This window comes from Typopeltis vanoorti, chromosome 25, assembly GCF_054136105.1.
Source record: "Typopeltis vanoorti isolate ZY-2024b chromosome 25, IOZ_Tvanoo_1.0, whole genome shotgun sequence".
In the NCBI taxonomy this organism is placed as follows: Eukaryota; Metazoa; Arthropoda; class Arachnida; order Uropygi; family Thelyphonidae; genus Typopeltis; species Typopeltis vanoorti.
This window is the reverse complement of record NC_143573.1, coordinates 23,487,825-23,514,410: the sequence shown is the minus strand read 5'-3', so window position 1 is coordinate 23,514,410 and position 26,586 is coordinate 23,487,825. Positions and strand designations below refer to the sequence as shown.

Sequence of the window (26,586 nt, the reverse complement as noted above, 5' to 3'; positions counted from 1 at the left end):
AGAATTCTAGAAATTCCATTCCCTTATTACTACATGCATTTTGCTCTTCCCAGCTTATACTGCTGTAATTAAAATCCCCCATAACAATCATTCTTCTTGCACTTGCCAATCTCAACTGCCTAAACATCTCCTGCTCCCCACCCACTGTGTTCCTTGACTTGTAGCAGCACCCCACTAAATATTCTGTCTAGCCCACTTCTACCTCACACCATATATTTTCAAAACCATTAGTGACACTGCTTTTAGAGGACATAAGTCATCACTTGTCATAAGCAGTACTCGACCACTGTGTTTTCCCTTCCTATCCTGCCAAAAATGCTGTACCTTGCTACTTCTATTCCCGTTGTTATATCATTTTCCGTCAACCACGTCTCAGAGATCCCACTAATCTTTGCCCAGACTAGTGCTATCAGCACACAAATTCTTCTCCTTTTTTTCAGATACTCCTGGCATTAGTATAAAACATAAAAATGTCACTGCTTCTATATCTATCATTATTACCTCCAGACCCCACTGGACTCGATGTTACCTGATGTTTATCCCCTCCCCTCCCCTCCCCAGCACCCATTCCCACAAGCGGCCACCCCTACTACTATATCACCCTGGGAATTCTAGTTTCTCTGCATTGATACACCAACTCGTTCAGAAAACAGCAATCTCTCCAGATGCTTACCTCCTTCCTCATTCAAATGCAAGTTGCATACAGTTCCTTTATGCAACTTTCTGTCCTCAAATGTGCTCACAGCATTCACAGATTCCACTCTGCTCTTCTGACACATTCTGGCTATTATACTATTCATTATCACTGCTCTTCTGCTCAGCTTGTCACTATCATACCTGGGCAACATACACACAATCTTCTCTGCATTTTCTCTCACACATCCTCAAGCAAGAATCTCAGATATCTCACCACCCGATTTACATTGCCTCTCAAGGAATTTGTTCCCACCATCTCAATCATCTCATTCACCCTTTCGCCCTGCTTAATTGCCATAGCCACACTCTGTATCGTTCCTCTTGCATCCTAACTTGCACACCCTTGATCATCAATTCTCCATACATCACAGCTCTTACCATTCTGTTCCTTGATTGCTCTCACCTGCATCCCTCACTCTCTCTCTCCTCTAACTCTTTCACTCTGTGTTCCCCTGCTTACCTGCTGTCCTGGTATCACTCCATCCTGGGTTCCAGCACTCCCTTGCATTCTTCTCATTCTCTCTCTGACTGTTTCCATTCCATACTTCTAGAATATCTTCAGTTTTCATGTTGCCCTTGTCATTTCTGATTCCTTTTAGAACTCTTTTCTCTATTTTTAAGCTTTCTCAATAGCATCCAGATCAGTTTGCCACTTTTCTGATATTAATGTTCTGTATTCTTACCAAAGCCTTCCCATGACTTTTGTTTAGCTACTTTTACACACTGCTTTGCTTTTGTACTTTTTTTTTTTTTTTTTTTGAATTGTCTTAGAGTATGTGCTAATTTGCTATGAACTTTCAGTGTACCTTCTTTTCCATGACTTTTTTTTTTTTACTTCCCAAGCCCACTATGGATTTTTGATTTTTCTGTCCTTCCAAAAATGCCTCTCCGATGAATTATTCAATGTTTTTTTAGCATTTTCCACTGAGCTTTCAAGGATAGGTTTTTAGCTTCAAAATTTAATTTTTTTTTTCTTCAATAATATTTATATATTTCAATCTCTAGTTCACCTCTGAAAGCTGTTTCACTTTTATTATTTTTTAAAACTTTCTTGCATATACAAGGTGTGACAGATTCCTAGACTGCCCTCTTTCTATCACGTTTAGTATTTACATGTATTATGCATATTTAGACACGTTGGCACTATTGCCTTGAGCTATATCAAAACAATCACACCAGTAGTTTACAAGCTGTGGTAGAGTTTGCACGTTGTATTTGTTGAATTTGGGAGGAAAAGGAGTGAATATAATTTAGATTGACACATCATCAAGTTTTGTGCAAAGTTAGGTTAGCATGTTAGAGCACAAGTGGAGCTCTAACATGCTAAGAATGATTTATGATGATGTCATGAAAAAATCTAGTGTATTGAGTGGCATTAGTGGTTTATTGATGAATATGAAGATGTGAAAGACTGAAAGAACTTGGTGACTACAAACTCTTTTAACATGTGAGAATGCCTACAGAGTGTTGCCATTAGCTAAGTCCAACAAGCAGTTAAGTATATAGGTTAATTGCAGAAGAATTGAATTTAGACTGAGTAACAGTGAGGAAGATTTTGATGGATGATATGGAAAAGAGGAAAATTTCTGCAAAAATGGTTCTGTGAATTTTGAGTGAAGATCAAAAGCAGCAGTGACTTGAGGCTTGTTCAAATCTTTTTTCAGAGTTGGCTCCTTTAATGGGTTTTTACCACCAGTAAAAACTTATCAAAAGTTGGTGCTTTCAGTACAATCCTGAAACAAAATGGCAAAGCATGCAATGAAGACATCTTCCCCAAGATTGAAAAACCCATGAATTATCATGATCACAGAACAAGGTGATGCTTATTTGATTTTTTCAATCATAAGGGCATAGTTCACTTCATATTCATTAAACAAAGAGAAATAGTGACCCAACATTGTTAATTAGAAGTGCTGGCAAGGTTACAATGAAGCCCATTTATAAAAAGAGACCTGAACTTTGAGCAAACAGTTCGATCAGTCATCATGACAGTTCCTCTGCTCATGATGTAATAGCTGTCCATGAATTTCTGGATAAAAAAAATCATTCACAATATTAGACTATCCTCTGTATTCACCAGGTTTTGCCTGTTTCAACTTTTGGCTGTTGCCTAAAACTGAAGAATATCTTCAAAGGATGCTAATTTTCTGACATTTCTGATATCCATTATCAAGTGCTGACAGTAATAAAAAAAAACGCATTCTATAAGATCAGTTTAAGAAATGTTTTAAACAATGGTTAGATCATTTAAGTGAATCACTGCACCAGGGGATTATGTCAGAGTTGATGTTCACTTGTCTAAAGGTAAGCAAATATGTTTCTACACATGCATTCTCTGGGAATTTAATTGTCACACCTTGTACAGGTAACTCGTGTTATACACACTTTCATTATCTGCATTTTTGCACATACTTGGTTTCATTTCTGTAAATAGAACTACCGCTGTTTTGTATCTAATGTTGAGGAGGCTTCTGTGCATGCACCTTGTTTCCTACCTCTGTTCATTGTGCTCAATAGCCATACATTTTTTATGTAGCTTCCACCCACAAAAGGTTTTTATCTCTAAACCTATAATACATCAATACTGTAAGCAGGCTAAGGGATTTTTTTTTTTTTTTTTTTTTTTTTTTTTTTTAATATTCCAGAAGGTATTGTATATTTATATATAAATATGAACATCTGATGAAAGATGAAAACCAACTCACACCTTTGCTGCACGTTGTGGATAGTTCAGTTGCTATAAATGTCACTATGCATTTTCCACAATCTAAACATAACTGTTGAAGCAGCTGCAGACCACATTGTTGCTGAATAATTTTGTGATCTCTTCAGAGAAAAGATAGCAGAAGGAGGTTACACACCAGAGCAGATGTTTAACCCAGATGAAAGTGGCTTGTTTTGGAAGCATATGCCGAGTCATACCTACATTTCCATGAAAGAGAAGACTGTGCTTGAATTAAAAGTCACCAAAGAATACTGCATATTGCTTTTGGGGGCATTGCTTCCAAGAATTACAATATAAGACCTCTCTTTTTTACCAAATAGCTTAAGGAAATTACAACGTATACTAGGATATACATTAAAATAAATTTTAATACACTTCCAATATTTCGGCAACGTCACGTTGTTGCCATTTTCACAGGAACTTAAAAACAAGACACGTGCACGCAAGCACAACAAACATACATTCATTCACCAATGAATGAATGTATGTTTGTTGTGCAACGATTTACATTTATATTCATCATTTACATTCACCAATAATCCCCCCCCCCCCCGTCACAACAATATGGAGTCATTAAGACACTACACAACAGGGCTAAACTTATCTGTTCAAAGGACAATGCCCTAACCACAGAACTAAACCACATTCTCAACACTTTCTCAGCCAATGGCTACTCCTCCCAAAAAAATCCAAAAAATATTGAAACCAATACCCCCCCCCCACAACAAGGATTACTCTAAATCCATCACCATACCCTATATCCGAGGCACCTCGAAAAAAATTACAGAAATCCTAAAAAAACATGACTTAACGTCTTGTTACAGACCATATAAAAAATTGGCATCCCTTATCCACTCTATTAAAGACCAACCTCTCCCCCTCCCCCCCAGACCTACCTGGTGTATACCAGGTCCCTTGCAGCTGTAAGCTGTCCTACTTTGGCCAAACAGGCAGGACAGCTAATATCAGGATTTTAGAACACAAGGACTACATCTGGTTTCACCAATACAGCCACTCTGGTCTTGCAGGCTATGTGCTGAATACCCGCCATAGAATACGGTGGAAGAAAGCCACGATAATACACCGTAGTAAATTCAAATACGAAAGGCTTTTCATGGAATCAGCCTCAGCCCTAAGAAACGATCCAGACCTCAACAAATTTGGTTGCATGAGACTGCCCCAAATTTGGGAAACCTACATCAGAAGACCTTCAGCCCAATCTCCCAAGAATAGACTGTTAGACCGTACGACATACATAGAAAAAATGAACCAGTTAATATCGGACCATAACAGCTACCAAAAGGTTAACTACAACCCTACAAAACGTAACAAAAAGAAAACAACTGAATTAATCAAATCTGTCCACACATGGCCCGAAGAAACGACAAAAAAATTAATACCTCAGTATGCCTGTGCGCCCAGAATTTATGGCCTGCCAAAAATACACAAATCTGGCACACCACTTCGCCCAATCGTTGAAGGAATTGACAGCCCAAATTATCAATTAGCAAAAAAAATTAGCTGCCACACTCAAGGAATTGGTAGATCAGTCCCCTTCCTACATAAAAACTACACAACATTTCATCAGTAAAATCAAAAACATTACACTCACTGACCAAGATTTATTAGTCAGCTTTGACATAACTTCCCTTTTCACCAATGTCCCAATCAATGACACGATCTTGCTCCTACAGAACATATTTCCACATGACATCACAGCCCTTTTTGCCCACATACTCCGCTCCGGATATTTCGTATGGCAAAACAATTTTTACCTTCAAAAAGAAGGTACAGCCATGGGCTCACCACTTTCTCCCCCAATAGCTAACTTTTATATGGAAGACTTTGAGCAACGGGCTCTAGAGACAGCATGTCTAAAGCCCAAAATCTGGCTCAGATACGTCGACGATATTTTCGCCATTTGGCCCCATGGCCGCGAAGCTCTAAATACATTCCTTAGCCACCTAAACAAACAACACAAACGTATCCAATTCACCATTGAAATGGAAAAAAACGACTCTCTTCCTTTCCTAGACACACTTGTCACACATCTTCCCTCTGGCTGTCTCTCCTTCTCAGTTTACCGCAAACCTACACACACAGGCCAATACATACACAAAAATTCTTACCACCACCCAACACAAAAATTAGGTGTCATAAGCACCCTTAAACACAGAGCCCTAACTATCTGTTCAAATGAACAGGCTCTAAACCAAGAATACAAAATCATCAACCAAACATTTATCAAAAATGGATACAATAAAAAAACTATTCACAAGATCCTCCATAAAGACATGAGTAAGAACAAAAAAGATTTCAAGAATGCTATTGCCATTCCTTATGTTAGAGGCATTTCTGAAAAAATAGACAGAACACTTCGCAAATACAACATTAAAACCACCTTTAAACCCCCAAATGAGCTAAGACACCTACTCAGTTCCTCTAAAGATCCTCTTCCACACCTAGCACACCCAGGGGTATACAAAATACACTGCACATGTAACATACCATACATAGGGGAAACAGGGCGAACTATCCCAATCAGACAAGACGAACACAAACGACACATTAAATACCTCCACTTCGGTAAAACAGGCCTTTCTGACCATGCACTCCAAACATACCATAGAATTGACTGGAAAAATACCAAGTCCCTACACCGCACCAAAACCTGGTTTAAGAGAAAATTTAAAGAGTCTTGTGAAATGCTCAAACACAACCCAAATCTCAACAAAAATGATGGCCTCACCATTTCAAGAATGTGGAGGACCCATCTACAACCTGTATAACATCCTAAACTAGCATTAGAAAAATTCCCACTACAAGAAGACAACCTGGTGACTTGGTGAAGTGTTTAGAACATTCAATAGCAACTGAAAGAAATCATTTTGTAACTATTCAGAATATTAATACATGAGGACTCTAACAGTTTATTGTAGTTGCATTTATCTATTTATAATGTGTGTATGTATATATATATATATATATATATTTTTTTTTTTTTTTTTTTCTATCACTAGAGGTCATGCTAGAAAAAAGATTTATTAACTACGTAGATTTAGTTTACTGGTATAGAAAGCATGAGCATGTAGCTTGGTTCTGCATACAGTTGTATTCTTCCGATGATGACCTCGATATAGAGGTCGAAACGTCAAGTTTTATTTTATTTGTAATTAATAAAATAATCTGTTCAACACGTGTGTTTTTGAGTCCCTAAATCTACAAATATGAGTGCTGATCACCGTGTAACCCTAAAAGAAAGAAATATCCTCCACAGCAATAGTCCTTATACCATTTTCTCCAATCAGTCCCATACAACCATAATCATTCTTATTTTTGCTGGCAACCTATTGAAAGAACTTCCTAGGATTTTTTTTTTGCTTTATTAACTAACTGCTGCTCTTACTGAACTTTTTCTGCCCTTACCATCTGAGTCACCCTCCTCACCTGTTCTTTGTATTCCTCATGGAATTTTTATTACCATTCTTCTTATATCGCCTCCATAATGCATTTTTTCCTGTCTCACATGCTTAATCTCTTTATGTATCCATTTCACACCTACCTTATTAACCTTCTGACTTTAGAATATTTAGACATCGCTTCTACTACATAGTTCTTGAATATCACCCAAGCAACATTGATTTTCTTTCCACCCAACTTCTCATTCCATGCTACAGCTCCAAGCAGTCTCCTAAGCTTCTCATAGTCACCAGCCTTAGTTCCACATATATCTTTTCATCATTGAAGTCCTCACATGGGGTTTGGAATCACCTAGGCAATCACTTCATGAGCACTCTCACTAACTGGAAGATGATTTGAAACCTCATTTATAATAACATCTGATGAGTTTACCAAATCCAAGACTCTCAGTCCTCGTGTACCCTCTATTACATATTGTCTGAGGTAATTTTCCCTCAAAAACTCAAGAAAGTCATTTTCTTTACTTCCTGTTGCTATATATCGTCATCCCAGTCTATGTTGCTGTAACTAAAATCACCCCAAATGATCATCCTTTTCCCATTTGCATGGTTAATTTCCACTACCCTCCACTTTACCAGCTCTATATCAACATCCAACAAAGTATTTCATTCTGTTCACCTCTATCTCATACCAACTGCCTCAAAACCACCTGCTACTATTTGCCTCTTGCATCTCTATCTTGTATGGATGTAACTCTTTTTCTATCATCAATAGCACTCTACCTCTTTTTTTTTCTCTTTCTATCTTCATGAATGATATCATACTCTTCCATCTTTGTTACTGTCAGGAAGTCATTCTCATCCAGTCATGTCTCACTTATTCCAACAATTTTTGAGTGAACAAACTCAATGTATCAGAAACAATGGAAATGAAATATACATTGTTTCTGATACTTTTAGCATTTGTATACAAACATAACAGCTCATTACTGGATCTATAACAGGTTTCACTGATACCACTAATACTCAAGCCATTTCTTTTTCTCCTTACTTATTCCTGAACCTTCTTTAAATTCAACAAGTTTTACTGTATCCTAGGTCATTCCCTTCCCTTTTTGTCTACACATGCATTCACATCTTTTGGAGCATCAACCTTTCTCATGCTGTGTCCCTTTTCCACCCTGAGTCTCCTTTTTTCCCTGTTTGTCTTGCACACTTGTTCTCTCATTCTCTATACTCATGCTACCCACTTATTCATTCATAAGCACCACTTTAATCTCTCCTTCCTTACTCTTCTGCTCTTTCACATTGCTTCTTACTTGCTCAGATTCATTTTCTGTACTCATTTCTCTCCCTTCTGGCAGCTGTGTCTCCAAATGAATTATGAAAATAACACTGGATGTTTCGACCTCCATATTGAGGTCATCATCAGGAAAAGACATATGCACAAGACAAGTTATATGACACTACACAAAAGTAAGGTAAATCTAAATGCTTTGTTAACTGTTTACCCTTGCCTGACCTCTTTTAAAAAATAAAATAAAAAAAAAAACTTATACACAAATTAATTAACAAGTGAACTAAGTGAATTAACAAACAAGTAAACTAAGTAGCAACCAACAGACCAGAGCCAAGTTATCAATACATCAGCTACAACCTTAATGATGGAGAACTCTCGCTTTTGCAAAAAGGCTTAAACTATACTACTGCACCAAGGTCATTAAAAAAACTCTACTTCATATCCCACATTGAAACGGGTCTAAAATCTCTTCCCTCCATTATAGCCAATAAAATGCAGAGAAACATTCATCATACTAAATGCTAATAAACAACTAAGTTGCAGTTTAATCATTATTACCAAGGCAGACAAAGGCAATGCTACCCTCATTTCTCGAGTGTATAGCATACCTTAAAAAAACGAACCAATTGATATCTAACCACAACACGTACCAGTTAACTACAATTCTACAAAACACATCCAAAAGAAAACAACTGAATTTATCAGGTTAGTGATCACGTGGCCAGAGGAAAGAATTAAAAAGCTATTACTGCATTATGCCTGTGCTCTCAAAATTTGTGTCCTGCCTAAAATACACAAAATAAATACACCACTATGACTGATAGTTCAAGGAATTCATAGCCCCAATTGTCACTTAGCCAAGAAACTGGTGGCTGCACTCAAGGAGTTGGTAAGTCATTCCCCTTCTACATAAAAAAAATACACAACACTTCATTAACAAAATTGAAAACATCACATTTAGCAATGACGATCTATTAGTCAGCTTTGACATAACTATTCTTTTCATTAATGTCCCAATCAAAGATACTATTCTTCTCACACAGAACATATTTTCATCTGATATCACAGCCCTCTTTGCCCATGTACTTCTTTCTGAGTATTTCATGTGGCAAATTAATTTCTACCTGCAAATAAGAAGTTACCATGGTATTTATGTTTAGGATCTTTCGAACTTTTTTTTTTATTGTAGCCATTTTTTACAAACATTTGGCTAATAATTTCATATTCTTTGTTCAGCACCTGCTCACTGGAGGAAATTATTGGACTCTGTGTTTGAGAGTGTTGATGACCCCTAGATTTTGTGTTGGATGGTGGTATGAATTTTTATGTACACACATTAGCCTGTGTGTAGATTTGTGATAGACCATGAAGAAGAGGCATCCACATGGAAGATGTGTGACAAGAGTGTCTAGAAAAGGAAGAGTGTTGTTGTTTTCAATCTCGATGGTGAATTGGATATGTTTATGTTGTTTATTCAGATGGCTTAGGAATGCATTTAATGTTTTGTGGCCGTATGGCCAAATGGTGAGAATATCATCAACATATCTGAGCTGTTTGCCCATGTACTTTGCTCTGGGTATTTCATGTGGCCAAATAATTTTTAATTACAAAAAGAAGGTATGGCCATGGACTCACCACTTGCTTCCCCCTTAGCTAACTTTTCCATGAAACACTTCAAGCAGTGACCTCTAGTTTCAGCAAGCCTCTAAAACCCAATGTCTTGCGCAGATATATTGATATTTTTGCCATTTGGCCCTCATGGCCACAAAACATTAAATTACATTTCTAAACCACCTGAATAAACAACACGAATGTATCCAATTCACCATCCAGATTGAAAACAATAACTCCCTTCCTTTTCCAGACACTTGTCACACACCTTCCCTCAGGCTGCCTTTCATTCACAATCTGCCGCAGACCTATACACTCCGGCCAATACATACATAAAAATTCGTACCACCATCTAACACAAAAACTAGAGGCCATCAGAAACCTTAAACATAATGCCCTAACAATTTGCTCCAATGAGCAGGCATGGTTAACTTGTCTTGGCTATGCCATCAAGAAATGGGTATTCTCCAAGATTGCCTTAAGCATGATACTGTTTGCTATCAAAGTTAATTCAATCACAGAAGAACGTCCCACGATAGACAATGCTCTTTATGTTGATGGCTTCACAATTTACTGTCACTACTGCCAAGTTATTACTGTCACTACTTTCAATTACTCATGATTTTAATCCAAAACAACTTCAACAAGCAATCAATCATGTCTTTTCATGGGATCTTAGTAATGGTTCTGATTTTCAGTAGAAAAAAAGTATCAGTGTGTACACTTCCACTGAAATGTATTCTTCACTAGATCCTAATTTCAGAATGGGACAAAGTATTATTCCATCCATTTGTACCAGAGGCCAGGTTTGTTGATGGAATCACAATTGTCCACGCGGTTAGCCTAGTGGCTATGTGCTTCGCAACCATATGCCTGGGGAAGGAGTGTCCTAGGTTCGATTCCCGTCGGTGACTTGAGGAGCTGAAGGATCTTCCTCAGCCATAGCCAAGTTAGCCAGTCTTGGGCTTGGACAGCAGGGTTTTTTCCCCAGTTTATTCTGGGGTTTTTCATCCCGCAAAGCAGGCAAACTGGCCTTGAGAACTCAACACTACAGGCCATAGGATACATGGGGGCATAAGGCTGACCACCTTATCCTGTAAACGGAGTGAGGTCCGATGATCAATGGACCCTCGACACCGCAAGGTAAAAGAGGGTATAAGGAAGATGAGATGAGATGAGATCACAATTGTCAACTTAGGGAAAACTGCAGAGCAGTAAATGTCCTTCACACACTATCATCTTTAGAATGGTGTGCAGACTGATGGTCCTTGTTCTGCCTCTATTGTGCACTTGTATAGTGAAAGCTTGATTATTATTATTTATTATTATTAAGAGAGATCTCCAGGAAGTCTGGAACTTATTGAGGGAGGCCATACTATTCGCTACAGCTGTCATACTACCTGTTCTTGAATTCATTCATGTTACTTGCGCACACATTATCTAATGGCAGTCCATTCCAATCACACACTATCTATGAGAGAAAAATCTAGTCCTCACCATCTTCATGTCAGCATTTATTCATCCTTCTTGACAGGATACCCTCACATCCTTCCTCACACTCCATAAAATAAAAAATTCCATTTACTGAAATTCTGTATAAACCTTAAAAAAGTTTGTAACATTCACTCATATCACCTTTCTCCTGTTTGCTAGTGTCTGCAGCCTATGAATTTTCAATCTGTCTTCATAATCAGTATTCCACAATCCTGATATCATTTTTCCACATTCTAATTTGAATGAGAATTCTCATTTTCAGATTCTCTCTCCACTGTATCAGGATCATCACGGAAACCAGCAGACCAGACCTGCATGCACATCTGGTCTTCTGGATAAGTGAGATCTTATCATGACCTTATAAAGAGGCTTACTGACTTTCTTATCTTTACATCTCAAGGTTTGTATCAGCATTACAGTTGCTCTCTGTGTTTTATTTAGAATTTTTGCTATATGACACTACTTCAATTTCCTGTACGAAAACTCCAGGATCCCTAGCCTGATCAGTTTCTTCTAGCATAATCCCACCAATATAATGCGACACTGGATATCTAATCACATTAAATTCATAACTTTATGTTTATTAACATTGAACTGATAGCCATTTTCACATGCCCACAATTTCTGCCTATTCAAATCATTTTGCAAGTACTGTACAACACTGTACTGTACAGCAGCACTCCTGATTACCCTACCTATCTTTGCATCATCAACAAATAGTTATATGTCACATGTCAATTAATGTACAGATTGAATAACAATGGACCAAGAACTGATCCTTGTGGTACACCACTGGCTACCTTGAATCTTGCAGATTCACATCCCTCATACATGAATTTTTGATACCTGTTAGCCAACCATCCTGTATCATTTTTCCTGATATCATTTTTCACATTCTAATTTGAACCAGAGTGAGAATTCTCATTTTTACATTCCAATAGTTTATAATAGAATCCCATATTCTCCAACTAAACAACAGCCTTCTATGCTGTATTCTGTCAAAAGTCTTAGCAAAATCCAAAAGTATCATGGTATATCCATTCCCTGCATCTAACTCAGTGGTAGCATGTATTATAGAATGTGAGCAAGTCCCTAAAATATGACCTTCTCTTAGTAAACGAATGAGTTATTGCAAAGTAGCCAATTCTCCATCAACCCATTTCTGAATGTGAGCCCTAACTAACTCTTCCAAACACCTCACCAACCACTTCTGAGATACTGTTTGGTCAATAGTTGGATACATTGGTCTTTGCATCACTCTTGTGCAACGGGATTATTATACATTCTTTCCATTCTTGCAGAATCTTCCCTGTTCTGAGATTCAGATTATATAGCCTAGTCAAAGGAATAGTCAGTTCAGCTGAACACACACTCTTTTAGCATTCCTGCTGATATCCCATCAGTTTGTGCAACAGCATTAGTACACTCATACTTTTTCCTTATACAGTGAAGAGATAAGGGTGAGTTCAGTGTTGCATACACCACTGAACTCACCCTTATAGCTTTTAGCAAAATGGCTACTCATTAGTTGAACAACTTCTTCTGCATACCATCTGCATTAAGTAGAATTATTCTTTCAAATTCATTCTTTCTTTTACTTGCAGCATAATGACAGAATTCTTTTGGTTGTCTTTTACTTGCAGAGCCAGTAAATTTTCCTACTTGGACTTATCTTTCCATACCTGAACCTTATGCGCACTGTATACCTTCCACATCATTTTTTTTCTCATGAAACTCTTGCTTAATTAGATTATGCATCCATTTCACTCCGACTCTATTTATTCTTCAAACTTTAGGACACATTCTGATATTGCATCATTTAAGGGTTATTTGAACACTTCCCATTTGCTGTCGATATCCTTCTCATCCAACAATTGATACCATGGTGCAAATCCAGCATACTCCTCAGGTGGCCATTATTTCCTCCAACCTTTTCTGAATGGAACATTCAAAACTTGGCCACTTCCCATGTGAGTGCTGCATGATCATTGTCACCATTCGGAGGCAGAATAGTTACATCTTTGATTGACCCCCCCCCCCTTCTGACACTTATAATCAGATCTAACACGCTTTGACCACAGGTTCCTTCTGTCACATGCTGCTTGAGTAAGATGTCTTGCAACTTCTTAATAAATTCACTTTCATTCTTTTCATGTGATTTTACAAAAAAAGAGTAATCATAATGGGGAATTTTGAACAAAGTTTCCCATTATGATTACTCATTTTGCACCTATTGTATTTATTTGGCGATGCATTTCTTTGTCACTAGCAACTGATCCATCAGGTCTGTAACAACACACCACTATGTATTTAATCTTGTTAAGGTCATATTAGATTCCACCTCACCAGAATGGCTTCAAATTCACTACCACATAAAAAACTGTTACTATTATTGCAGCTATAGGTCTGAACTCTAACTGGATTCGAGTCATCTGATATCATTAGTAGCACACCTCCTTCTCTCCTATCTTGTCTATCCTTCCTAAAAATACTGTACCCTTTACACTTGATACCAGTTATATGTTTGATTCTGATAGCCAGGCGTCACTAATGCCTACAGTATGAGGTCCCAATATATTAACCAAGGCAGCAAACTCTACTTCTTTGTTTCTGATGCTCCTAGCATTTGAGTACAGACATAATAAGTTACTGCATGCTCATTTTTATACTCTTGTCTATTGTCTGCATTACACAGTTCAACAACTTGCAGATCTCTGTTTTTATCTAGTTCCTTACTTATTCAGACATTATTATTATTTGACACCTCCAGGGAGTCCAAAGACTCATCGAGGGAGAGTGTGCCAACAGCATCGAACGATTGGTCCCCTTCCAACTACTAACTGCGCTCAAACTTACTTAACTGAACCATTAGTAGCAGAGGCTCTACCAATCGACCAACCTTTGCCAGGACATCTTTGCACATGCTTGATAGGTCTGAACTGGACAAACACGGAATTGTTCTCTCTTCATAAATATTTCCATTATTCCATGATTATGGGAATAGATGTATGAATAGCAACTGGTGCTTCTCACACATCGCCCATTCAAAGACTTTATGTCAAAGCAAATGAACCTGCTCTGTCATTTCGAAACAGTTGTCTGTTAACCAAGTTCTAAAAATAAAGTGTCTTCCAGAACATTTAACTTGGACTAATATTTTTTCTTTATGTTGGGAAGCTCAATATTTATACATGTGAGATGCCTTTGTCCCTTTGGTGTTGTGTGTAAAAGAGATTGTGCTAGTTATTGGTGTAAATGTTGATGTTACAATCACCGCACATTATAGCATTCTTCCAGCTGTCTACCTGCAATTGTTTAATGTGCATAAGATTAGCTCTATAATCTTATAAGCTCTATAAGATTAGCTCTATAATGCATAAGATTAGCTCTATATAGATGGGCAAGATGAATTCTTGCCCATCTATACTGATGGTTCAAGATTTGAGACCTCTTTTGGTTGTTCTGCTGATTTTTCTAACTTTATTATCTCCAATCAGATTTCACTTGATTGCAGTAATTATATAACAGAGTTGCATGCTATTCAACTTGGTCTTGTACATATAAAAGAATACCACTACCAAAAGTGTATCCTTTATACAGATTCATTTAGTTCCTTGCATGCTGTTTCCTCTTCTTTATACAATCCAAATATAGTGATTTTTGAGGATCTTCAATTTTTGTACAAAATAAAGATCCTTAATTTTGATGTTCATTTGTGCTGGATCTTTAGCCACATTAAATTTAAGGGAAATGAGACTGCAGATACTGCTGCCAGATCAGCATATATATTTTTTCCACATACTGTTTAATATTATTTTTCCACATAATATCAAAGCTAATTAGCCAGTGGTAGTCATCATGGCAGGAAGCACCGACAAACAAATTTCATCAGATTAAGCCTGAAATTAAGCTTTCGCAGTGGAGTCAACATATGAATAGAAGAGAGAAGTTGTTCTTGCTAGGCTCCTCAGGTCACTGTCATCTATAATGTTCTTATCTACTGAGGAGTGATAACCCACCTAAGTGTAACAACAAGCAATTCTCTTGAAAAAGGAATTGGCTGAACCATTTATGCTTAGCAGGTCTTATCAGACTTCGACAATTTGCTTAAACTTTTTAACTTAAAAAAAAAAAAGAATTCATTTATACGAACACATTTGATTATAAACTCTGTTTATATGTAGATACTACATTGCTTAACTTTATTTTTTAAAATTTACTTAATTTATATATCATTAATTTATTTTTTATCACTATTTATTATTACCTTGAGTATTGCTATAACCTTTGGTTTGGTGCAGTAAAACATTTTTGCAGATAAATCAGGAATCAGTATACTCCAGAAATCCTGCTCTAAAGACCAAAAATGGAAGATTTTCAATCCACTTCAAGCCTCTAGCAAGTGGAGCATTGGGTTCACACTTTGATGATGAAATTCACTTACCACCTAAAGATAATCATGTTGATTGAGGGATAACTGTCCATTATTAATTATTATACTAAGGTCACATATAGACACAATTGAAAAATTATATAATTAAAACTTGATTAAACTACAGATATTTCATTTCATGTATTGTGAATCATCATCACTGTATTACACTTTGAAATTAAAATGAAACAACAGTGAAGATATATGAAGAATGGAATCTCTTTTTGGCATGCAGTTAAAAGACAGGCAAGCGAAAACTGATACTATTAGGATCAAATGAAGTGTGCACATGTGATGAAATTTTTTACAAAAAAAAAAACATGGTTCTTAATAATAATTTCCTAGATTTTTGGTATGGGAAGTCCATCATTAAAGTTCATATTTGGGCAATACAGAAGGACTTTAGAACTTTCTTTGAGAAATGTATATTTATGGAAACATCTGTGTAATAATTTGATGTCATTCTAAAGGATCCATTTATCCCAAGTAGAATAACGAATAGTACATGGGACCAGAGTGTACTCAGTCCCATGCATTATTTGAAATGTTCATGAAAAACATGTTAAGGAACCATTAAATTCTCTTTTTATGAGGACATTTAGACAAGATTTAGTCCCATGTAGCAGTACAGGTGGAACTTTATTTTGTTGCACTTCCAAGAGTCCAGGAACTCACCTTCAACTACATACAACTCCGTCCATTGCCCATCACCAATAGTATATTTTGTCTATAAATTATGTGTATATTCTCTTGGTTGATTTGCCTGTAGGCAGGATGAAAAACCCATGTTTATGAGTGAAAAAAAATTCTACTACTCGTTTATGAGATTGGCTTCAATTGAAAATGCTTGTATATTCAGATTCCTTTCATCACGATGAGAATTGGACTCAGATTTTTTCCAATCAAAGGGTGTAAAGTACTGTTCTTCCAGATGCACTAAGGAGGTGTCCTTTCATCTTTTGGAGATGTATCGGAGAGCTGATTGAATTAATAAGCTTGAAAGTGGTGGAGATATTAAATTTCTTGAAGATACGAGAAATGCATTCTGAGATGCCTTTAATATACGGGGTGGAAATTCTATGTGAATCATCTCTTCTAATAGAGGATGGAGGAAAAACATTTGTACTCTTCTCCATTGTTTGGGGGCTGTAACTGTTCAGAATGGTTGTTTCTTTGATTGTAGAAATTTCTTTTAGAAGCAGTTCAGATGAGAAACAGATAATATAAACTCATGAAAGATGACATTCAATAATGCCATGTTATTGTGAGGAATGACGAGCTGAAGTGTGAATGGATATGTAGGCAAGAGAAGGAGGAATGTTCATGAAAGATGTTAAGGAACCACTAAATTCTCTTTTTATAAGGACATTTAGACAAGATATAGTCCCATTTGATTTTTGGTCAGTGTATGATTATTATAGATTATCAGAATGTCCTGGTGTATAATTAATGTCGTCTTCAACATAAACTGATAATTAAGGGGATTTTCTGGCATCCTTAATAATAATATTAAGGATGCTAGAAAATCCCCTTAATTATTATTAAGGATGCCAGAAAAATAGCCGTTTGGCTTTCAATTTATGTTATAAGTAAACTGAATTTGAAAAGAGGTGATAGCAATAGACAGTTTCTGATATTGATGTTATGAACACACACACACACACAGTCTGTGTGTTTGTGTATGTGTCCTTAAAAGAGAACTGTTCTGTTTATTTTGAAAAGTAATATTGAATGGCCTGCTACTATGGTATATTATGACAAAATATTTTGTAAAGAACTGGCAAGTGAAACACATTAATTGAGATGGTTTATGAAATTTATTAAGTCCACATGAATATCCAGAATCGATAATTCTACTTTTACTTTGTATTTATTCAGGTGAAATCTGGAGTTAATGTTTTGGTGTGTGGACCTAATGGATGTGGAAAAAGTTCATTATTCAGGATTCTAGGCGAGGTATTATTCACTTTAAAATATATATTACTATATTAAGGATAATCCTTTAATCTTAAATATATTTTATGTTACAAGTCAGAGTATATAATCTTATGGCAATGGAAATTTGCTGTCTGTGTACAATTAATACAATAAGAATCACATGCCAATCCTAAATATTGCTACCCAAATAGGCTAAGAGTTAGATAAACTGGGAACTCCACACTTGACATTAACCATGGCACTTTTTTAAAGCCACTTCAAGCCTCCTGCTTATTAGCGGACAGTGCTCTCATTCAAGACATTGAAATTAATTTTCTTCCACCTAAAAGATTCACAAAACATCCATGTCCTCACTGGGATTGGAACCCAAAGCTTGTTGGTTATAGAGAAAATATGCCATTCCCTCAACCAAATAGGACAAATTTTTTTTGTATAAATAAACTGCATACCATTCCTCCTGCACAATCTTCTTATTGACTTATTAGTAATCATGGCACTTCTCAATTCTTTCTTGTCATACCGAGGCAGCAGACTCACAGTCTTTACTTTCTTACTCTTCATTTTTGCTTCTTCCAACATATTTTCTCTCATTGTATTTCTCACCTTTCAAATTATTAATGGCATAACTCATTTTGTCCCTGCCAAAATGATTAACTCTTTCTTCTAAAAAACCATTAACTCTTTCTTCTGCAAACTTACATCTTTGCTAACATTTTTTATCTTCACAGTTGGAAAACATGCTTTCATCACTTTCTCATTAAGTATGCCTCTTATCATCAATCTGATGATTGATATTATGGTATTCCCATAGGAACCAGAGACATTATTTGTTGTAGTCCAAGTTTTGCTATAATGAACTTAGAGTAAAAATACAGACCCCCCCCCCCCATAAACACTCTGTTCCCATTATACAAAAGAAATCATGAGAAATAAGGTAAAAGAAGTCAAAAGAAACAAGGCAAAAAAAAAAGTGCAAAAAGAAACAAGGCAAAAAAAAAAGTGCAAAAAGAAACAAAAGGGCAGGAAATAGAACAAAGGAAATTGTAAGAAATCATGATTAATAATGCAACAAGAACTGCAAAAGCATAAAGGAAATCACCAGAAACAGAACAATAGGAAAGAGAGAGAAATAAAAAAAATCATGGGACTAACAAACAAATTGCAAAAAAACATAAATTAAATTTTTGGTAACAGAGCAATGAAAATGACATAAAATCATGCAATGACAATGAAACACAAAGGATTGACAGGAACCATATATAATATACACAAAATGGCAACATGAAAAGTACAAATGAAAACAATAATATGAGATATGAAGAAAGAACTAGAAGATAATGAAATTGTAAACATTTAGAAGTAACATTTAAATTTTGAAGTGTTATACGACTTTAAGCTTATGTCACTTACCTGAAATCTTCATAATAAATCAGATGTGTGCAGTCTGTACCATTAAAATAAAAAATAACCTGAAAACGGACAACACATTGACTATGTGTGGTCCACACATAGTCTCTATTATTCAGTTTAAGAAGTAGGGGAATGTGATACACAGTTGGTGTCAGTGTCAGCTAAGAGACTGGACAGACACCAAGTGATGTACAGCTGGCATAAATTGATACCGCTCTCTTAGAATTGTAAAAAATTCTGTTAGTTAAAAAAATCTATATCTGATTTACTTTTTGATTTACATTTTTTATTTTAATTGCATATACCTACCTTTTTACTGTATGCACATATTTAGTTCATTATTGAAGATTTCAGGTAAGTGTATTTATTTTAAATGTTAATTCTAGATTTTTATAATTTCACACTCTTCTAGCTCTTTCTTATGTCTCCTATTATTATTTGCATTTATGCTTTCCGTGTTGTCATTTCATATGCTTTGTGTAGTTCCTGCCAGTCCTTTATGCTTTATTGTCATAAAGTGTACAATTTACCACCATTTCTTTTGTTCTGTTTCCTGCAATTTCTTTCATTTATTTCCCAGAATTTTCTTTTGTTCTGTTTTATTTCTGTGAGTTTCCTTTATTCTTTTTCCTGTAATTTTTTTTTTTTTTTTTTTTTGCATTCTTTAATCACTGTACAACTGATCGTGATTTTCCTTTGTTTTGTGTATTTTCATCATCAAATTCCTGTCATGTACCCTCAAGGGGGTGTACAGGATATGAAAACTTTATATCATTACTAACCTGCTATCTACAATTTTCCTCCAAATCAGTCTGTTACTTGTCATGACCCCAACATTAACAAATCTTATATTTCTATTGTCTAAGGTACTTTGTACCATATCAATCCACCTATATCTTGGTCTTCCTCTGGGTCATTTTTCTGCCAACCTGGCAGAGAATACTTGTTTTGCTAATCTTTCCTCACCCATTCTGTTTAACTGACCATACCACCTGAGATTAGCTCTGCTAACGCATTCTTGGATGCTGACAATGTCAAGTTCTTTCCTAATATCCTCGTTTTTAATATGATATTGCCATTCATGCCATCTGTTCATGCCTCTAATCTTTCTCAGGACTCTCATATCTGCGGTTTCTAGTCTTTGGTCAAGTGTTTTACTTCTGACCCAGCTCTCAGATCCATAAGTTAAAACTGGTTTGAAAACTATCTTGTATAGAGCTAATTTAGTGTTCCGACTAATTTCTCTCTTATTCCATATGAATTTATTCAGTTAACTTCCTACCATACCAGCTTTGTTGATTCTGTTGTCTATTTCCATATTTAATTTACCATCTTCACTAAAAATCGTGCCTAAGTAGCTAAAACATTTTATTTATTCCACAGGCTGTCCGTTTGCAATGCAGTTGACATTTTCAACAATTCTGCCTATTTTCATTGTCTTTGTCTTTTTAATGCTGAACTTCATACCATATCTATTATAACAGTTATTCAATTTAGTCAGGGAAGCTTGTAGCGGATTTATTTAGAAATATAACATCATCCGCATACAGCAAAGAGCTGACATTAACATCTCCAATTTTGATATCATGTTTAATACCACTTTCCTTCATAATGTGATCCATATAGATAATGAATAACAGAGGAGATAATGTACATCCTTGTCTCACACCAGATTTAACATTAAACCATCTTCCTGTACTTCCTTCAGTTCTAACTTGACTTACAACTCAAATAAAGACTAAGTATTGCTTGATATATTGCTCCATTGACACCATAACTGTAGCGTATTGAATAGCTTCTCTCTTGGCACCTTGTCATATGCCTTTACCAGATCGACAAAACTTAAATACAGATCTTTGTTATATTCCCATGATTTCTCGACTGTTTGTCGTAAAGCGAAGATCTGATCCTGACAGCCTCTATTTGGCCTGAACCCAGCTTGTTCTTCACCAAGCTTTTCTTCCACAATTCTTCTCAACCGTTTCTCAAGTATACTTGCATAGATCTCGCCAGGAACACTCGTAGGGAAATACCTCTGTAATTCTCACATTCAGTTTTATTTCCCTTTTTATATATGGGTACTATAAGAGCTCTACTCCAATCATCGGGAATTCGTCCCTTTGTCCAGGCTTTCTGAACTATGCAATGCAGCCACTGTAAGACTTTTATACCACCATACTTCAGCATTTCAGGTCGAATATCATCTACTCCTGCTGCCTTTCCACATTTCAAGCCTTTGATGGCTTTTTCTACTTCAAGTGTGGATATGTATTCCTGACTGTATGCCTGTTGAGTGTTTTTTACCACTGTGCTATCACTGCTTGTTTCATTTAGCAATTTTTCGAAGTAATTACTCCATACTTCAAGGATATCTTTTTCTCCCATTTTCATGTCGCCTTATCATCTCTAATTCCTTTTACAGCACTCTTTCCTCCATTCTTAAGCTTCTTCAACAACCTCCAGAATATTTTGCCACCTTCTTGATATTTATTTTCTATATTCTTGCCAAAGTCCTCCCATGACTTGTTTAGATAGTTTTACACAGTGTTTAGCATTCTTGCATTTGTCTCTATATTCTCAAAGAGCACAAGTTGACTTATTTGTCAGGAACTTTTGATATGCTTTCTTCTTTTCCTTCCCTGCCTCTTTAACTTCCTGTGTCCGCCAGGGAGTTCTGATTTTTTTATCCTTACAGACAACCTCACCACATGCCTCTCTGGCAAAATCAATGTTTTCTTCAGAGTTTGCCACTGAATCTCCAAGGTTTGATACCTGTTCTCAAACTCTTTCATTTTTTCTTCAATAATCTTTGTGTATTTTAGTCTACAGTTCACATCTGAGAGCTGCTTAACTTTTATTCGCTTTAAAACTTTCTTACATGTTATTCTTTTCAATATGAAATTCAATTTTATCTTGCTCAAGACTAAATAGTGATCACTTCCAATTTCAAATCCTCCGTTCACTCTGGTGTCCTGCACCAGGAAGAAACCATGACTATCAACAATACCATAGTCAATGATACTTTTCCTATTCCTTGCCTCTTCTCTCCATGTGAATTTGTGCACATTTTTATGTTGGAACATGGTGTTAGTAATAACAAGTCCTGAGCAGAAATTCAAAAGATATTTGCCATTATTATTAGCTTTGCTCTTTTCTCAAAATTTTCCCAAAATATTTTTGTATGTCTCACAATCATTTCCTACTCTGCTATTTAGATCCCCAACAAGGACCAACTTTTCCCTTTTCATTGTGTCAGTTGCTTTTTCTAAAGCCTCAAAAAATTCCTCCACTTCTACCTTAGTAGAACCTTCTGTGGAACCATAGGCACAAATAAGTTTCATTGTCCAGTTCCCCATTCTGATATTTTCCCACATCACTCTGCTTGAGACTGCCTACCATTCAAGTAGATTAGCCTCATATTTAGTGTTGAATACTATGGCTGCAGTTTATTTTTTTCTTTGTATAATTTTATCTTACCAATATAGTGCCTTTGTATACAAATCTGTACAACCTGTGCATTGTTTCTTGATGATTCTACTTTATGCGCTGAATCATCAATTTAGTTGATATATACATGCAAATCCAAAAAAATCTTTAATTACTGTTTTCACTTTTTATGACAGTTACATCCACAAAAGGATGGAGGTGTGTGTTATGTACATATCCATATCTCCAATCTTTTTGTGGATGAGATTGTCATAAAAAGTGGAAACAGTAGTTAAACAATAGTTAGATAGTTGACAACAGGTATCATATTTTAGTTATTACATGATACCTGTTGTCAACTATCTGCTTTCCAAAAATAAACATGTGTTATGATGAGCTTATAAGCTAGAACACATCTGGTAGTAATAAGGAAAGCATCCTATTGTACTCTAGTCAGTCTTGAATTTTTTTTATTTGCATATGTGATGATGATGTAGTGGCTTAAAGGATATAGCAATTTAAGTACAAATGGACACACATTAAGGAGTGGTGAAAAGATTTCCTTATATGATACTTTTTCAATTTCAAATCTTATGCCATTTGCTCATTCATCAAAAACAGTAATAAGCATCATGCCTCTGCTGATCAGCTTCTGAGCCAATCAGACTGTGTCGTGGACTGAATCTCATATAGCCTGTTACTTTGAGCTTGTTAGTAAATGAAATGCTTTTTCCTCCTTTTTTTCGGAATGAAAATAATAAAGTCAGTAATTCTAGCTTATAAAGAAATTTAACTTCCTAAAAGAAAAAAATCTGTAAACTTTTATAACTCATTTCTAACACAAGTGGTGGCAGAACCTCTGTTCTACCTATTGGTGTAGAAAAGAAGGGAACTTTTGACATTTTCATGAAAATCTTGAAGATGTAGTTCTTGAGAATACTTTGTGAGGAGGAATTCTCCAGAGAACTGAGATCAATTGGAATAAAAGACAAAAAAGGAAACAGGCAGTAGAATCTTGAGTAGAAAAGAATTTCCCTAGTACTCTAGAGGCTGAGAATGATTTTTTGTCATGTGTTTCTGCCCGATTATCTTTCCCCATTGAAGAATGGCATGGAGATCAGTATAAGGCACTGATTGTAGATCTTGAAGCTTGGAATGTTTATTTACTGCAGGGCAGTGGCGGCTCATACATAACCATTGCGACACTGCAGCACCCACAAGGAAAAAATTGAAAATTAAATTTTGTTTGTGTTTATAAATAATAACAATGCTTACAACATTATATAAATGCAATACAACATGTTAAAGGTTACAGTTTATGTTTTGACATTAATTGAATAGTTAATAATTGGAATTGTTTGATTAACGCTTTAGATTACGAAACAAATGCACTGTGATCTAACGAAGTGTTGGAATTATCACATTTGGCCAATTGCGTCTAGACTTGCTGATATTCGTTTGCGCTTCTCATTGCATATTACAAGTGATTCCGACACTGCTCATTTGGGCAGTGTATCGTATGCTTGCACACTTTATTTCTGTGAGATACAAAACTTTTATTATTGGTGCGTGTTCGTGGTGAGGGCGAACTATTTTTTGTAAATCTTATTTTATTTTGTTAAAATAACATATAATATTTATTTATTATAGATACAAGGCTGAATTATGATGAGTGTCACTGTTGAAAATATGAAAAGAATTATATTCAATTATCGTTACATGAAACAAATGCACTGTGATCTAACGCCGATATTCGTTTGTGCTTGTCATTGCACGTTACAAGTGATTCCGACACTGTTCGTTTGGGCAGTGTCACTTACAGATAAATTGTATGCATGCGCTCGTTATTTCTGTGAGATACAAAACTTTTATTATTGGTGTTTGTTCGTGATGAGGATGAAATATTTTTAATAAAGCAATTTTTTAATATGTAAATTTATTTATTAGGAAAAAAGTTTTTTCATATGCAGCACCCCCACTTAAAATTTTCACTGGCCACCACTGCTGCAGGCTTCATTGAATGAGGTGCACTGTCATAAGCAAAACCATGGAGATGATTATTGGTCGATGAAAGGTCATTTATTTATAGAATAAAGAGTGGATAGGTGATAGAATAGATATTTACATAAAATAAAATAGATAGGCACTCCTGTATTAATGGAAAAGCTTGAAGAGAGGAAGACGTCTGTCGTGACATGCAGTGAATGACCAGAGGGAATGATGGTTACCCAGTTATGAGGGTGGAAGGTACAGCAAATATTGCAATTTACTGAACAAGTATCAATGCCATATTCTATCAGGAATTGAGCATGTCAAGAGCAAATGTTCATGTTTCTTCAAACCTTTCTGCATATCCACTGGAGGATCTTTATTTATTTTGTATCCAAACACAAGTGGTACAGCATTATTTATGACAGATTAGGATACATTACAAATGAGAACAGCTTAAAGTTGAGAGGTGAATTATACAGGGAATAATAAGTAAAATATGAAGACAGAAACTATACATAAATTATATACAATAAATATGATCGGATGTTCCTCCAGTATCTTGCAAAATCAACTGATCTTTCTGTGCAGGATATAAGGTCCTCTTTTGTGCAAGGTGATTGAAGAAAGGGACAAGAAAGAAGGTGCATGGACTTTATATTACTCACAATTATCTGGTCCAGTGAGATAGCCCCATTTGATGAGGTTTTGTTTGCAGCATCCTGTTGTTTGAAGTCTGTTGAGGCTTTTCCAAGTATTCCAGTCCAAGTAGGCACCACGTGGAAGATGTTCGGCTCTTGGAATAGCAGTATTATTCTCAGGGTATAGTGTAAGCCATTGTTGAAGTCTTGTCTCTGGAGGGTTTTTAGGAGATTCAACAGTTACTAGAAAGCAATTTTTTTTTATCTTAGTTTTTGGGGCACTGTGGTTTGGCCAAATAGTGGGTGGCGTTCATCATTCATTTTTCTGCTTCTTTCGTCAGCTGAGAATGCAGATCTTCGAATTTGAAGGGGGTGCAATACCAACCGAAGTATACAGGTCTTTTAGTGGTGTTGGTTTCAGGTATCCTGTAATTAAGCAGCAGCTTTCATTCAATGCTGGGTAAAGTTTTTCAGCATGGTAGGATCTGGACCATACTGGGCAGGCATATTTAGCAGAAGAATAGCAAAGGGCCAAGGCAGAAGATATCAGTGTGTTAGGGTCTGCACCCCATTGGAGGAGGTAAGCTTTCTTAGTATGTTGTTTCTTGCATTGTCATTTTTGCCTTCATTTTTTCTATGTGTGTTTTATATGAAAGGGTGCTATCGAGAGTCACACTGAGATAGATCGGGTTCTAGGAATGTTCTAAATTAGAGCCTTCCCAAGAAATCTGTAGCTTCCTGTTGACTTCCTTATTGTTAAGGTGGAAAAGGCCAGTCTGGATTTTCAAGGGGTTTGGTTTTGATTGTTGCTATAATATGTGATTAGATTATTTAAGGCAATGATAGAGTAGTTTCAATGGACTTGAAATTTTTTTATTGAGTAGCTATGGTAAGGTCATCAGCATAGATAAAATTTCTGGTTCCTGGAAAGATGGGGAGATCATTGACATAAATGTTGAAAAGTAATGGTGATAACACACTTCCTTGGTGACTCCATTTTTTTGGGGATGCCAGCGGCTTTTCCTACCCCCAGGTCCACAAAAAAGTGTCTGTTTTCCAAGAGTGATTGGATCAGGAGAACAAGGTGATAGTCTCTAGTTATTCTGTATATTTTATTTCTGAGTGTGAGATGGTTTATGGTATCATATGCTGCAGTTAGGTATACAAAGACTGCTCCTGTGGCTAGTTTTTGCTCATAACCATTTTCTATATATTGAGTGAGGTTGAGAATTTGTGATGTACAGTCTGTTGTGATGTACAGAGGTTCAATTAGGGGTTGTAGCCCATTCAAAATTAATCGTTCCTTAGAGTTTGAAGAGGTTGCTGAGTAGTGATATAGGTCTGTAATTTTTTGCTTCGGTTGGAGTTTTCCCTGGTTTCAGAAAGGCCACCACTTTAGCATGCTTCCAGACAGTTGGCATCCTTTGGGTTCTGAGGCAAGTGTTGTATAGTTTTAATAACCAATCTTTAGTCCTGGATCCAAAATGTTTAATTTGTTCATTACA

At 36.1% G+C, this 26,586-nt stretch overlaps 1 protein-coding gene across 1 annotated transcript in view; it reads left to right on the top strand.

The window, feature by feature from the left end:
- Positions 1–26,586, top strand: part of Abcd3 (ATP binding cassette subfamily D member Pmp70) — a 602,827-nt gene that overhangs the window by 486,910 nt on the left and 89,331 nt on the right. The window contains exon 19 of the mRNA XM_090414763.1: positions 17,556–17,633. Coding sequence (XP_090270889.1) covers positions 17,556–17,633 — 78 coding nt within the window. The remainder of the gene's footprint in view (positions 1–17,555; positions 17,634–26,586) is intronic.